The sequence below is a fragment of the Bidens hawaiensis genome, unplaced genomic scaffold, assembly GCF_021521415.1.
Source record: "Bidens hawaiensis isolate Kalapana, Puna unplaced genomic scaffold, B.hawaiensis_p1.1 tig00001961_1, whole genome shotgun sequence".
Lineage (NCBI taxonomy): Eukaryota > Viridiplantae > Streptophyta > Magnoliopsida > Asterales > Asteraceae > Bidens > Bidens hawaiensis.
The window spans coordinates 1,282,314-1,298,050 of record NW_027491109.1 but is presented as its reverse complement, the minus strand read 5'-3'; the positions used below and the strand labels follow the sequence as shown (position 1 = coordinate 1,298,050).

Below are 15,737 nucleotides of genomic sequence, written 5' to 3'. Positions count from 1 at the left end.
ATAGCAATAATTTATGTTAATTGACACTGCTTTGCAACAGAGAGCTCAAAACCTAGCAAGATTCCAAAACAAACTATGAGGACTGAACCAGAGAAATGAGTTTTGAACAAAAAATTTCCTGATCAAACTGTAACAATAGGAACTGCTATTTCCGAGATAGTACGAACTTTCTTAAAACAGTTATTATCGAAAAATATTGATGTGTTTGCATGGCAACCCGCGGACATAACTGGTGTTCCGTGGAACATTGCGGAGCACAAATTAAGGGTAAACCCGTTGTTTACGCCTATTGTTCGAAAACAACGTAAGATGGGTCCGGAACAAACAAAAGCAATGAATGAGCAAGTCCATGACCTCCTACAAGCTGGAATCATCCGCCCAATTCGTTATCAGACCTGGGTTGCCAATCCAATTATTGTCCCCAAAAGCAATGGGTTATGGCGGATGTGTATCGATTTCAAAGATCTAAATAAAGCATGTCCCAAAGATTGTTATTCCTTACCCGAAATAGATCTCAAGGTTGATGCTGTGGCACCATTCAAATTCAAATGCTTCCTGGATGCCTACAAGGGCTACCATCAGATCCGCATGGCAGCGGGCGATGAGGACAAAACAGCATTTCGTACCGATCAAGGAAGTTTTTGTTACAAAATGATGCATTTCGGACTGAAAAATGCGAGAGCCACATATCAACGATTAATGGACATAGCGTTTAAAGATCAAATTGGCTGAAACTTGGAAGTGTATATGGATGATCTCGTAATAAAAAGTGTTGAGGAAGACCAGATGTTGAGGGATATCGAAGAAACTTTCGAAATTCTGAGGAGCATCAATATGAAGTTGAATCATGCCAAGTGTTCATTTGGAATGTAAGAGGGAAAGTTTCTGGCAGTAATATTCACGGATGCGGGCTTCAAAGCTAACACAGATAAAGTTCAAGCTATAGCCCGCATGCCTTCTCCATCTTCCCTCAAAGAAGTTCAGACACTCAATGGCCGACCGGTTGCTCTGAATCGTTTTTTGGCAAATCATGCAGCTAAGTCTCATCCTTTCATCTTAACTTTAAGGAATTGCCTCAAGAAGGCATAATTTAAATGGACCGCGGAAGCGGAACAAGCTTTTCTGGAGGTTAAAAGGTGTTTGATGGAATTGCCCGCGTTGACAGCACCCCAAACGGGAGAACCTTTAACGTTGTATCTATCAGCTTCCGACATTGCCATTGGGGCTGTTCTTCTGACAGATCGCAAGAATGTTCAAACACCAATCTACTACGTCAGCCGAACGTTATCAGACCCCGAAACAAGATATTCCATGCTGGAAAAACTTGTTTTGGCACTAGTATATGCTGCCCGACGTCTCCGCAGGTACTTTCAAGGGCACCCCATCAATGTCTTAACAGGATATAAGCTCAAAAACGTTCTCAGCAAGCCTGAATTGTCTGGACGACTGGCCAAGTGGGCCATCGAGTTAGGTGAACACGCAATAGAGTACAAACCTAGGCCAGCAATCAAAGGGCAGGTGTTGGCGGACTTCGTGACAGAAGTCCCGCATCACAAAGAAAAAGAATGTTGGATCGAGCAACAACCCCAAGCACCTCCGGAATCAGGACAGATTTGGTCCTTATTTACGGATGGAGCTTCAAGCAGTGAGGGATGTGGCGCATGCCTCAGGCTAGTCAATCTCGAAGGCCATGAATTTACATATGCCATAAAGTTGGACTTCAAAAGTACCAACAACGAGGCAGAATATGAAGCTTTTTTGGCAGGCTTGAAAATAGCTAAAAAGCTTGGGGTTAAGCATTTTGGAAGCCCGAGTGGATTCCATGTTGATTGCGGGATAGATCAACGGCACATACGAAGCGAAAAATGATATCATGGCTTCATATGTGTCACAGGAGAAAGATCTGATGCTCCAATTCTCTTCTTGCAAAGTCATTCATATAAAGAGAAGTGAGAACAGATCAGCGGATGCCCTCAGTAAATTGGCCTGAACAAACTTCGAACACTTTTCCAAAGACATCTGCATCAAAATATTAGACCACCCGTCTGTCCTGCAACATCAGGTCTTAGTGATCCAAACGGGAGTAGAATCCTGGATGACACCGATTACAACATACCTGTCGTCCGGAGCACTTCCGGAAGGAAAAACAGCGGCCCGGAAGATAAAGCACAAAGCCTTGAACTATCAAATACTTGACGGTGTCTTGTATCGACATTCCTTCATCGGACCACTACTACGATGTGTGGATGCTGAGGACGCGAATTACCGAATCAGAGAAGTTCATGAAGGCATTTGTGGTCTTCACGCTGGCCCGCGAATGGTCGTGACGAAATTAATGAACGCCGGATACCATTGGCCGGGGATGCACTTGGATGCTGTAAATGAAATCAGAAAGTGTGATTCTTGTCAAAGGCATGTCCCTAACACGCTACGACCAAAGAACGAGTTAGTTCCAGTCACTTCAGCCTGGCCGTTCCAGAAATGGGCTGTTGATATCATGGGACCTTTCCCTGAAGCCCCTTGACGGGTCAAATTCTTAATAGTAGCCATTGACTACTTTACAAAATGGGTGGAGGCCAAACCACTTGCTTCTATAACAGCAGCGAGTGTTAAAAAATTCTTGTGGGAATTCATCATATGTCGTTTTGGCCTCCCCCTAGAGCTCGTTAGTGACAATGGAACACAATTTACGGACAGTGGGTTACAAGAATGGCTAAAAGAATTACACTTTTCTCAAACCTTCACCTCTGTAGCTCACCCGCAAGCGAATGGTCAAGTTGAACGAACTAATTGGACCATCAAAGAAGGAATCAAGGCCAGAGTAGGAACTAAAAGGACGGGTTGGGTTGACGAATTGCCCCATGTACTATGGGCTTTCCGCACTCAGAAAAACTCCAGCAACTCCAAAACCCCCTTTAGTCTAACCTATGGCACAGAGGCCATGATTCCGACTGAAATCGGAATCCTATCCGCCAGAGTTCTCATGACCGAAGATAATGATCAGGAACTCTAGATGAACCTTAACCTCCTTGAGGAAAGGAGGGAATTGGCATCGATCCGAGAGCATAACTATAAACGCCAGTTGCAAAAATATTATAACTCTCGGATCCAAAGATGTGAATTTGACGCAGGAGACTTTGTCTTCCGCAGTAATGAAGCCTCGGGGCAAGAGCCTTCGGGCAAGTTGGCCCCAACCTGGGAAGGACTTTATAGAGTTCATAAAGTTCTATCTAAAGGTGCCTACAAACTCGAAAGGTTGGACGGGACAGAGATCCCTAGAACCTGGAATGGGGCCCAATTGAGAAAATGTTACATTTAGTTGTTTTTCTTTTGGCCTGTGTGCCTAACTAGATGCTAAGAACCTTTGTAATTTCGTTTCTTGTAATTCGGCTTATGCCTTAGTTATGAAAATTTTCATTTCAGTCATTTGAGACTTGTATTATTACATAATCATTTATTCGTACACAAAGAAGATCCGTCGAAAACACTTTTATTATAAAAATATATATATATAAACAAAGTGTGCCGGATACAATAAAAAGCCTTCTTTATTCATACAAAAAGGGATTACAAAGACATAGAGGAACTAAATTAAGAAGAAAAGAGAAAAATCTATCTAAGGCGCGGCATCGTTGTGTTCCGCATCATCGTTTCCCACACCTTCTTCTTCCTCTTCTTCCTCTTCTCCATCAAGTTCTAGAAGAGTCTTTAGCTGCTGGATGCTGTCTTCCTTATCAGCAAGTCCGGGTATCTGATCCGTCAAGGAGAATTTTAATAAATCGAAATCCTTTGACTTCTGCTTAAGGATGGCAACAGTATCCTGACCAGCTAAGACATACTCCTCAGGAAGCTTGGAGTTTAATCCAAACTGATAACCTTCTTGGAAGCATAGTTGGCGACCGGCCTGTTTAGAAGCTTTGAGAAGGATAGCAACACAATTCCCAAGCTCATCACTAGCCCGGACATCAGCAATGACCTGTCAACATCATCACGTATAAATAACTCTAAACACTTAGATTATTTGTGGCTAGAATAGAATACATACATTGGGAATAGCTTCCGCCAATAGCCATTTTTGGTCCGCCTTGGCCCGCACAAGCTCCATCTTGTGACCAGCGCACTCCAAAGCTTGGTCACAATTTTTGGCATTAAGATAAGAAAGACACTTGTCTTTGGCCGCTGATTCAGCCTGCAGAGCCTCAATCAACTTGGCCTGTTCAGCCATTGCTTTGGCCTGTTCTTCCAGTTGCCCCTGGAGGGAAACCTTAGCTACCTCGGCTGCGGAGCGAGCACCTTCTTCGCCTCCAGGGCTTGGCCGGTTTCTCTAGCTTCGTTTATAGCCCTAAGGGCTTCTTCTTTAGCATCAGAAGCATAGGCCGCCAGTTCGTCCCATTCTTCATTCATCGCCAGCCAGTCTCTGGTTATCTCATGGGTAGTGGAAATAGAATTTGCCACATAGTAAGTATGAGAGTTCAGCAACTCCTGGCGGACGCTGAGGTGACGTCTTTCCGTTTCACCATGCGGAAGACCCTCCGCAGAAATTCATAACATGCGTTCACGTCACGGAATGTCGAATCCCGACGTAAGGTCCAATTAGGTTGATGCGGGATAGGGTCTTCCTCTTCAAGAGTAGGGGAAGTTTGGGAAGCATAAGGGAACGTGCTTACCCCCCTTGATCCCTACAACGGTAAACATTATAAGAGGGCGACACCTTGGCATGATCAGTCGTGTCGACCCCCTTACCCTTCAAAGGCGAATCATCCGCTACAACTACCGGGTCCTCGACAGTATTAGGAGGCGGTGGTGGCGGACGAACAGGGGAATCCTTTAAACTGGAAATACCTTCAGACAGGTTATCCAGATTCACTAAAGACCATTAACAGTGGGTTAGAAATATTCCAACTCAAAAATAAATAAAGAGAACGTAAGGTAAACTTTGCATACCTAACGAAGGATCCTCAGCATCAAGCTGGTCCAGGTGCGCTCCCAAGGCGGAAGGGTTTGTCTTTTCTGATTTTTTCTTCTTGGAAATAATATTTACGGGATTAACCTTGCGCTTGCCCGCCACTTTGGAAGCACCTGCATCAACAACTGGATGATCACCCTCAGCAGTGACGTCCTCAGCAACAGGTCTCTTACCTTCTGCTACAGTGGCAACATCGTCTTGCTCCGCCGTTTGGTGGGACGCAGCACGTTGACGAGTAAGACCTGCAGACAAGTTCCCAGCTCTGTTAACATCAGTTGAACAAACTTCTTTACAAAGTGACGACTCCTCGCTAGACGAGAAGAGCACAATCACTCCGCGAGAAGAAAGAGCAGTCATAGGTTTGGGTTTCAAAATGCCCTCACCTTTCTGGATACAATCTTTAACATATGCCTCACCTTTGGCATACATCGCCTCGGAAACTTTAGGTTCCGGGCGGAAAGCTGTGGGGAATATAAAATTATAACGGGTGCGCTCAAGTAAAGGCGCATCCCTCTTATCGATTGGACGTCGCACCATCATACCCCCCTCGCGATCCAACAAAGTACTAAAGGTGGAACCTTCACCTACACATAAAAAAAACAAAGTTAGAAAATGCTTAATGACAAAACAGAGATAACAACAAACTTACTCTTGTTGGTCTCCTCGTAATACGGTTCCAGACTTGGAAATGGCCACAAGCGGCTCATCTTGACACTCACCATTGCCCCTTCATGAATTGGGCGCAGGGGAGTTGGCGTAGATGTCAGCGTTTTATACCACGCTTGGTCCTCATGGGCACTAGCGGGAACCACAGGCATGGGGGTGTCCGCCTTGCGTCTGGTCATCTTGAAGGGAATGGCGTCCTCATGAATCCAGAAAAATTTGGGCTTCCAGCCGTGAAGACTGCGGAGCCATTCCGTTCCGATGGTCCTCTTTGTACCACCCATCGTGAAAAGTAATCTTATAAAAAACGCACATGCCAACAGTCGGTTCTAGGTTATGAGTTTGGCAACAAAACTCAAAATGTCGAATCCTCAACATCCCAAAGGGATGGATCTGGGACAGATGAATCCCGTAAGTCGTTAAGACCGATCCGACAAATTTGGTAATCGGAACCCGGAAGTTCCCCGTGGTAAAATGATCCACGTAGACAGCCATTTTATTCGGAGGAGGACTAGCGGCGATAGAACCACTAGCAGGACGCTCCGGCTCCCACTCCGTCGTTAATCCGTAAACGTTAACGACGTCATTATAGTCCTCTTTTTTAAGGCATACGACAACATCGCTGATAGTAGGAGTATTCTTCATCTCTTTCGCCATTTCAGTTTCAAGAAAATTAAGAAATCACAGAAAAGGAGAAGAAATTTCAGAGAATGATGAAAAGTTTTGTCTGCTTAAGAGAAATCTGAAAGCGATAAGATTTAAATGGAAATCACAAGGGTCATACTTATACCCATCGCAATAAATGCGATCCATGAAGTGCCAGAGGAGAGAGAAACCGTGGACCACCAGATGGCTGACACGTCAGGCGGGAAATTCAAGATAGTGCAACCAGACTGTCAACGATGTCATACACGTCTTATCAGTTGCCCTCAAGAAATTTCTCTCTCCGCCACATCAGCATATTTATCCGAAACTTTCAAACATTTCAAAATATTGAAGATTTCAAAAATATCTTCTAAAAAAGATACTTTCTTTGAACAAAAGGATATCCACAGAAGATAAGATTTTTTTCTCATTATTCAAAAAATAATTACAAAAAGAGAAAAGAAAAGGTTACAAGTTACAAAAACCTACGAATCCATTCTACGGATTTGTGGAAGTTTCACCTTCTGGACCCTTTGATGAGGTATCTTCCCAAGAATTGTCCTCAGACTCTTCACCAAGATAGATCTTCAAGAGTTGTACGCCGTCATCAGCGGACGCAAACTCCGGAAGCATTTGCTGCAGCGGGAACACTAGATCGTCATGTTCTTTTACTCGCGTAATTCGGGTTTGCTTAACATCAACTCCATAAAGCGGATGATCTTTGAATGTACGGTTACTTCGGGTGTAACTCACTCCTTCATGAAAGCCCGCAACATGCCCAAGGGAAGAAGAAGCAGTCATCACATTGGGGAAACTATCATTCAGCTCTTTACTCCCTTTGATATGGCGGATTACCTGTTAAGACAAAAACTTAAGTTCCCAGTATCAAAAAGTGAGAATAAAATAAAAGGTAATATAGAAAACTTACAGCATCAACGCCCTGAGTAAGGAACCATTGACGGTCCTGCTCCGCACGTTCTGACCGCGATTGGAACTCTTTCGATTCCGCGACAGCTTCCTCATGAGCTTGAAGAAGAGAGTCATAGGCACCTTGAATTTCAGTAGCACTCTGATCCTTAAGTTTGGCCTGCTCTTTTTGCAACTTCAGCTTCGCCACAAGATCATGAATTCGGGCACCCTGAAGGGCCACTTGATTTTCCAATGCAGAGTTGGCTTCCTGAGCACGGATTAAGTTATCTTTGTCCTTTTGGGATTTTTCCCGATCAGCTTCACGGATGGCATTTTGCTTCTCATAAGCTTCTTTCCATCGGCGAGCGGAGCTAGCATTACGATCTAGCTCGCTCATAAGAGCATTCTCCGCATCAGCCTGCTTCCACTTAGCAGTTTGGGCGGCAATACGGTGCTCCTCAGCCTCTTTCTTGGCAGCCTCAGTGGCCCACTGAGCCTCTCCCACTTTCCCGCCTAAGGTACGCCACTCACTCAGACTTCTTGGCTACCGGCTAAAGCATTGGCCAGGTGATAGGCCACATTGGTATGAAGATCATGACGGGAAAGATCACGTTGATACGCCATCTCAGTAGGTGGCGTACAATGTTCGAGAAAATCCATGCAAGTTCCAGGGCGAGAAAATCGAAACCCATTAGTAATGCCCCATGAAGGGACAAACAGTTCATGTGTGTCACCCAGACCCGTATCCCCGTAATAACGGGAACCCAAAGGTTTAAGACGAGCTGGGGTACAAAAATGTTGTTGTGGAGGAGGACAAGGAGGAGATTCTTCAGTCCGGAAACCCTCCTCATTAACAACAGGATTGTTTTCCTGCTCGCCAGTACCATTCCCAGCCTGAAACAGATAGTCAAAACGAGTATCACGTCCAGACTGGGTATGAATCTCCTCCGTCGCAGTATCAACTGGCGGCGTTGGTACCCTGTCTTCCACAACAGTCTCACTGGGAGGAAGGGTCAATTGACCTTCTACATTAAGGTCACTCGGCGGAGTGGATAGATTAACCTCAGCATCTTCCCTCGAAGAAGGAGACGATGGTTTTTCAATATGAGGAGTTGGCGTAGGTAGCTTCTCAGATATATCCTCACTAAAGATTAATGGATCTACATAAAAAGCTACACTTAGCCAAACACTCATAGAAAGAATACAGTATTTGAAGAGAGACACATACCTTCAACGGTATCAATGCGGTCAGAAAGGCTATATTGTGGTTTCTTGGGACGGTGCACCTTTCGTTTTTTCTTCAATGGCCCCGCTTCAGTATCCACAACCTTCACATTTGTGTGTTTCGTCAGAGAAGCTGCAAAAGCTCTCTTTTTCTCCAATTCTGCTAATAAAGATGAGACAGAGGAAAGTTCAGAAGCACCCTCATCAGAATCTTCTTCCTCATCTGAAGCAGAAAATCGAGAATCATCTCCATCATCATCACTTGATGATAAGATGGCAATCGTTCCGCCGGAAGTAACAGCAGTAAGGGGAGGAGGGTTTAAAACATACGCACCTGTTTCGAAGGTGGCATCCGAAGTGATAGGCTCAGCCCGAACCTTTTTTGGAAAAAGGAATCGAGACTTAGTCTAAGCAAGGATGGGTTGATCCCCCGCCTCGCTGATGCTTTTACGCACACACCCTTTGTCCTCAAAACGGGCATTAAGCATGGAACTCCGACCTGAAAACATAAAAGTTGATCTATAAGAATACTCAAGTAAGAAAGAGCACGATAACAAATAACTTACGTTCATGTAGGTCCACAAAAATAGGTTCCATAAATTCTGACGGCCACAAACGACTCATGCCTGCCCACACTAGGGCTTCCTCTGGCAATGCACGCATAGGTGTTGGTTCCGTCATGAGAATACGATACCAGTCACGACCTTCGTGAGCAGCCGTCACAACATCCGGGAGAGCAGAATTTACCGGACGGCGGATCATAGATAAAGGAATAACGTCTTCATTAATCCAGAAGAATTTGCTCCGCCAGTGCGTAGAAAGCTTTTAACCTTCGTATCCGATACGCCGATCGGAAGCTTCTTGACATATGTACCAGCCATTACGATTAACAAGACGACAAAAAACTGGAAGTCGGTCAGCATGAGGTACAATATCACGTGCTATACATACGAACTCGTAGTGACGAATTCGCATCATAGCACGTGGATGCAGTTGGGATATATGGATCCCATAGACGGTTAACACTTTTTCAAGGAATTTCGTTATAGGTAAACGGAAGTTCCCATGAACAAAGTAATCAGAATACAAAGCCATTTTCCCAGGAGGTGGGAAACTGGCTATCGAACCAGGGCCTGGTAACTCTGGTTCCCACTCTAATGGAATACCATAAGTCTCTAACAACTTCTCAAAGTCAGAATAATCCAATACAATCTCTATCTCGTCAACCTCTGTTTGAACGTTCAACATCTTAGGAAGATTCAAGGAGGACATATAAGAAAGTTTGATACTTTATCAGAGAGAAAGGCAAAAAGATGGCTAGAGAATAAAGACGATAAAACTTCAAATAGAAGATAACTCCCACTATTTATACCAATCGCAATTAATGCGATGGGATATGAACAGTAGAGAGAGAAAAACATCATCTAACCAGTGACTGCCACGTCACACGGGAAATTCGAAAAAGAGAAAACGTTGTACAGTCTGGTACAGGGACAGCCGTAAAAAAACGTCCCATCACCTGTTCACGTGCCTGCGAGTGGTCAGCTTGTCCTTTTTCATGATTATCCATACCATCAGAAGATATTTTCTACCTAACTTCTGAACATTAAAAATCCCTAAAACGCATTAAGTCCAGAATTTCACCCGCATAAAGATTTCACACGGAAGAAACACTGGACTGGGGGGACTTGTAGAGGTAGGGTACCAAAAAGACCCAAATACCCTTAAGTATCACCCGCGGGTTACAGAGAATCCTCTTATAAACCACCCGCGGGACACATGGATCACCTATCACGAATAAGGAGGAACGTCCTCATAACACATGCGGAAGCATCCCGGCTTCCTCAAAAGTCATCCACAAGATAGGATATCTATCCGCCTAAACGTCCGGAAGACAAGGCCAGCGGGACAGCTGTCATAACTCAAATACTCTCTAGAAGAAGGTTCATGATTCTTACTTGGAGAATACGTGACTGAACAGCCAATAAATAAAGGACACCTGGCCAGTTTGTTATAACCGTGCACATGGCCAGGGTGCAATCCATCCTATCATCGGGCGACGCGTGTCCAGGTTGTTATGCCCATGCAAATGGGACGTATAGCTCAACCTATCACAAGAGGACACGCGTCCAGGCAGTTATCAAAGATCTTCTGGAAGAGGACAGCTGGCCCAATCATCTTCCTACATCCTTCGGCTATAAATACCTTGTCAAACGGTATGAGGTATTCATTCACTCACTGGCATTCTGACTACACTTAGTCTGCTTACTTTAGTACTTTCTTCATTTGCGAAGGTTACTGATTCTCACGCCGGAGGGTGGTTACAGGAAGACCCCCCCCCTCTTGTCCTTCCTGTAACGAGACTCACGGTATCTGTTTTGCAGGTTCCGGTCATTGGACTTTGGGAAGCTTTACTCATATCTTAGTTGTAATTATCGTACTTTACCCCGTAGACTCATTGGATCCAGGACCCATACCCGGGGATTGGATCCGTGTTTCTTCAGTGGACAATACTCAATAGCCAGGGTGGCAATTCTAAAACGATACAAAAATAATCTTTTTTTTTTTTTGATGATGTGACTACTATCATGTTAATTTAAACATGTTGGGATGAGCGGTTTAAAATGAGTTATTTTCAGGTTGAATGTTTAACCTGTATAATCAAACACACGTCAACGGTTAATCCGTCAAGTCAACATGCTTAATTATGGGGGAGCAGAAACCGGGTAAGACCCCGTGAACATGTTTAGGGGTGGTATCCAGGTCTAACATGTAAATATAAAATATAATCGGGTCTCAGGGTTGGGTCCGGTTCTAGAATCAGGTTTGGGGGAAGATCCACAAACCCGATAATATTTCAAATTAAATAACAACCTAATGTTAGTAGAAAATCACAATTAATATCTAGCCCTATTTTTGAAGATCCTCTAACTATAGACGACCTATATAGCATTGCATTGAATTGTTAAGTATCTTCATGAATTTGAATGCGGGGGTGAAACTTGTAAGAATAACCATTGATATTCTAATACGATAGAGAAATTTCAAAAATTGATCCAAGTTCTTGTAATTAAAAGCTCAAAGATACTCTTTGACCAAGCTTTTGTCAACAGATTTGTTGAAACCATGCATGAAACCGGACCCGTCAGACCCTATTAACCCAAACCGTATACATATAATCGGTTCTTGTTTCGGGTATGTTGGAGACTAGTTACCCGAATCTGGATCTAAACATGTATGAAGAAAAGAAAAACCGACTGCTCGACATGCCTCATTTAACTCATTTATTACAACTCATCATCAACTTGATTACAAACAACTTCAATATTTCATACACGAATAAAAACATAAGTCATGTTCAATAGAACAAATCAACCTGTCAAACACGTATTCGATTTTAGATATTTTACATGTATATTACTCCAAAATCCATATCCAAATATATATAAAGATACAATCCAAGATTTTTGGATGGTTTTATGCACATCTAAAAACATTCATGTCAGAAATCGGTGACCAAAATAAAAGATAGAGACAAAAAGAGTACTTCATAACCAATCTCATAATTTCTATACTACCCACAGAAAACCATGCATCTCACAAACATCATGTCTCCCAAATGTTTACTTTCAATCCTTTAAAATTTAATGATATTGAGCCATGATTCCGTGTTCAACTACTCAACTCTAATGGTACACCTTCAGCCCCTTACCCACCCATCCCCCACGCCCCCCCCCCACCCAACCCCATGTCCCTTACCTATACATACCCCTCTTTCCTTCCATTCTTCCACACCACTTGACACCATGGAGTTCATTACCTTCGCCATACTATTCTCTCTATGCATTATTATTGTCTCATATTTCCTTTTATTCGGCTCGACCGCTGAGAGCGGTCGGATTAACCTTCCGCTCCCTCCTGGCACGCTCGGCTGGCCGTATATTGGTGAAACGTTTGAACTCTATTCGCAAAACCCAAACGTCTTCTTCTCATCAAAAGTCAAAAAGTACGTATTTTCGTAGGAAATATTTATATAATTTATTTCTGACAGTTTTCTACAATTTTCAGCCTTTTCACAGTTGTGTACGGCTAGTCTTGTTTAGTTAAATGAATGAACATAATTCTAGAATTCTGTTTTACAGGTACGGTTCAATATTTAAGACACACATATTAGGCTGCCGGTGTGTGATGATTTCGAGCCCTGCGGCTGCGAAGCTCGTGTTGGTCACCAAATGCCATCTTTTCAAGCCCACATTTCCGGCTAGCAAAGAGAGAATGATTGGCAAACAAGCCATTTTCTTTCACCAGGGTGATTATCATTTTAAGCTTAGACGCCTTGTTCTACGAGCGTTCACGCCCGAATCGATTAAACACATCGTTCCCGACATAGAATCCATCGCTGTCGACGCCCTAAAGTCGTGGGAAAATCGATTGATCAACACTTTCCAAGAAATGAAAATAGTAAGTAAACGTACTCAATAATATCCCACTCATAAAACAGTTTTTTACAACATAAAAATACAAATAACACATCAGGAACTAAAAGGGTGTGTGAGTTGCCGTTAAAAAAAATAATAAGTTGGGTATTTTACATTATAAAAGTACAAGTAACATAATTTGAGCCGAATAACAAATACTTCGTTTTGTAATTTGGATCTTTTGTTGCTTCAGTTTACATTCAATGTGGCATTGCTATCAATTCTGGGCAAAGATGAATTAGTCAACAGAGAAGATCTCAAAAGATGTTATTACATTCTCGAAAAAGGGTATAATTCGATGCCGATTAATCTTCCGGGTACTCTGTTTCACAAATCAATGAAAGCTAGGAAAGAACTAGCTCAAATCTTGGCAAAAATTTTGTCTGGTAGAAGAGAAATCAATAAAGAACAACATAATGATCTGTTGGCTTCTTTCATGGAAGATAAAGAAGGGCTCACCGACGAACAAATAGCCGATAATATCATCGGTGTCATCTTCGCAGCCAGAGACACCACCGCGAGTGTCTTGACTTGGATCATGAAATACTTGGCAGAAAATCCGGCCGTTTTACAATCGGTCACGGTAAGAAACTTCAGTTATGTTTGGTATAATATATTAGTTAAGGTTTATTGTAATTACGTGTACCGTAGTTAAAAGATATGATACTCCCTCCGTCCCATTATAAGTGTCTAGATTTGAAAACACAACGTTTAAGGTGGATTGAATGATTATTTTATTTCGTTACCAAATGACAATAATGCCCTTGAAAAGTGGGTCTATCAATATTGTTTATTAATGTTAGTTGTGTGTGTTTAAGGGTAAACTTGGAAATTGGCTAATAAATTTTGAAAGTGAACACTTGTAATGGGACAAATAAAAAAGAAAATATGAACACTTATAATGGGACGGAGGGAGTATTTTATAAGTTTTACTTTCTGTTTCTTTCACGAAAGTCTTCTTATATTTTTACACATTAAAGTCCCTCTACATGTTAAGTTTTAACAAACTAAGAACTTTTTTAAAATAACTTAACAATGATAAATGATACATCTGACTGTTTTGTCTCCGTGTTTTACTTTCCTTTCATGGATGTACCAGTCTCAAGTTGTTTTAAAAGAAATTCACAGTTTTATCGAAATTTAACATTTTGAAGAACTTTAACGTGTAAAAAGTTGTTAAGCGCCGTGACTTTTTATATTAATAGTTTTTTTTTTTTAATTTAATAGGAAGAGCAAGAGGCAATAAAGGTTTTGAGTTGGGCAGATACCAAGAAGATGCCTATAACTTCAAGAGTCATTCAAGAAACACTCAGAGTTGCTTCAATCTTATCTTTTACATTCAGAGAAGCAGTTCAAGATGTTGAATTTGAAGGTTTGCTTTCAATTCCTTTTTAATGTTTTTTTCAGAATAGTTATTGCTAGTATAAATGAGTTGCACTTTATTCATTAAAAGTTGTTAATAATTAACTTCAGGGTACCTTATTCCAAAAGGGTGGAAGGTATTGCCACTGTTCAGAAACATTCACCACAGTGCAGATAACTTCACTGATCCAGAGAAGTTTGATCCTTCAAGATTCCAGGTAAATAAATACAAATACAAATAGTTTTTATAAAAATGAGATCTTGTTAGTATATTGGAAAATGGGTACTTACTAAATATTATTTAAACTTTACAGGTGGCACCAAAAGCCAATACATTTATGCCATTTGGCAATGGGATCCACTCATGTCCAGGAAATGAACTAGCCAAGCTGGAAATATTAGTCCTCTTACATCATTTGACTACAAAATACAGGTTTGTAACACGTTTAAGGCTATTTTGTCGAACTTATCGGTCAAAATGATCATATTTGTATTTTGGTGATTTTCCCTTTATTTTTTATATAATAACTTATTAAAAAAAACGCACATATTTAAAATGTAAGGATAAACTAAAAGAACTGGTGTCACGTCAAATTTATATGAACTAAGACTTTAGACTCAGACCATAACTTCATAAGGATAAATTTATAACAAAGAATATGATGTTGTGCAGGTGGTCAGTAGTGGGCCCACAGACTGAGATTCAGTATGCTCCCTTTGCTCTTCCCCAAAATGGGTTGCCCATCAAACTCTCTCTCAAGTAATGCACATGAAGAAAGTTGACAAACAACTAAAGTTTGACTTGACTAAATAGTCAAAGTACAAAGAGACACCAAAGCATGTAGAGACAGAAATGTTGTGCATTTCCAAGGCATAACCAAGACTAAAAGCCAAGGACACCAAGTTCGTTGTATATAAGAAAAATGGTTTTCTTAATTCTCAAGTTAGAGAAAAGAAAAGATTATTTGTGGTGTTTTTGTAATAAATAAGAATTGTAGGGGTGTGTTAGGTAATATTTGTTGAGGGTGATGAGGTTTGACTTTATTGTACAAAGTCCGCAAGGCATTTATAATTATAATTCTATTAACTTATTTTTTACATATTGATCCTTATGGTCTTTATTCTTGTTTATAGTCTTTGATTTCATATCAAGTTGATGAAATATTATAAGAAAATTTTATCAAGTTGATGATATCTTCTTTTTTTCTAAATTTCGTATACGTATCTACTAAACAACACATAATGGTATATAGTTACTACCAGGTAACTTAATACATTCAACTCTTATCAACTTCAACAGTATATCCATTGATGATGAACCACAACAAATATAACCAAACCAACAATTTGAATTGTTCTATTGTACCTTAGAGTCCAGTGGAGGAGCAATCAAGGATTGTTTATACAGCAACAAATAAGGGGGTTAGGTTATGTTATGTGACAAGTTGAATGTTACAAATGGTGTTAAGAGTCATTTTATCATGATTACA

The 15,737-nt window shown here is 41.5% G+C and overlaps 1 protein-coding gene across 1 annotated transcript; it reads left to right on the top strand.

The window, feature by feature from the left end:
• Positions 1 to 12,185: 12,185 nt before the first annotated feature.
• Positions 12,186 to 15,311, top strand: LOC143602889 (abscisic acid 8'-hydroxylase CYP707A2-like). The gene is made up of 7 exons (XM_077079865.1): positions 12,186 to 12,413; positions 12,550 to 12,868; positions 13,079 to 13,468; positions 14,113 to 14,257; positions 14,359 to 14,465; positions 14,562 to 14,680; positions 14,921 to 15,311. Exons 1-7 carry the CDS (start codon positions 12,214 to 12,216, stop codon positions 15,009 to 15,011), a joined length of 1,371 nt encoding a protein of 456 aa, XP_076935980.1. The 5' UTR covers positions 12,186 to 12,213; the 3' UTR covers positions 15,012 to 15,311.
• The last annotated feature ends 426 nt before the right edge of the window (positions 15,312 to 15,737 follow it).

What these genes read in the sequence shown, in the direction of transcription:
- LOC143602889 (XM_077079865.1), top strand. Translation starts at nt 12,214, where the DNA reads ATGGAGTTCATTACCTTCGCCATACTATTCTCTCTATGCATTATTATT. An exon ending in CTTTCCAAGAAATGAAAATA is followed by an intron (nt 12,869 to 13,078) that starts GTAAGTAAACGT and finishes TTGTTGCTTCAG; the next exon opens with TTTACATTCAATGTGGCATT. An exon ending in TTGATCCTTCAAGATTCCAG is followed by an intron (nt 14,466 to 14,561) that starts GTAAATAAATAC and finishes TAAACTTTACAG; the next exon opens with GTGGCACCAAAAGCCAATAC.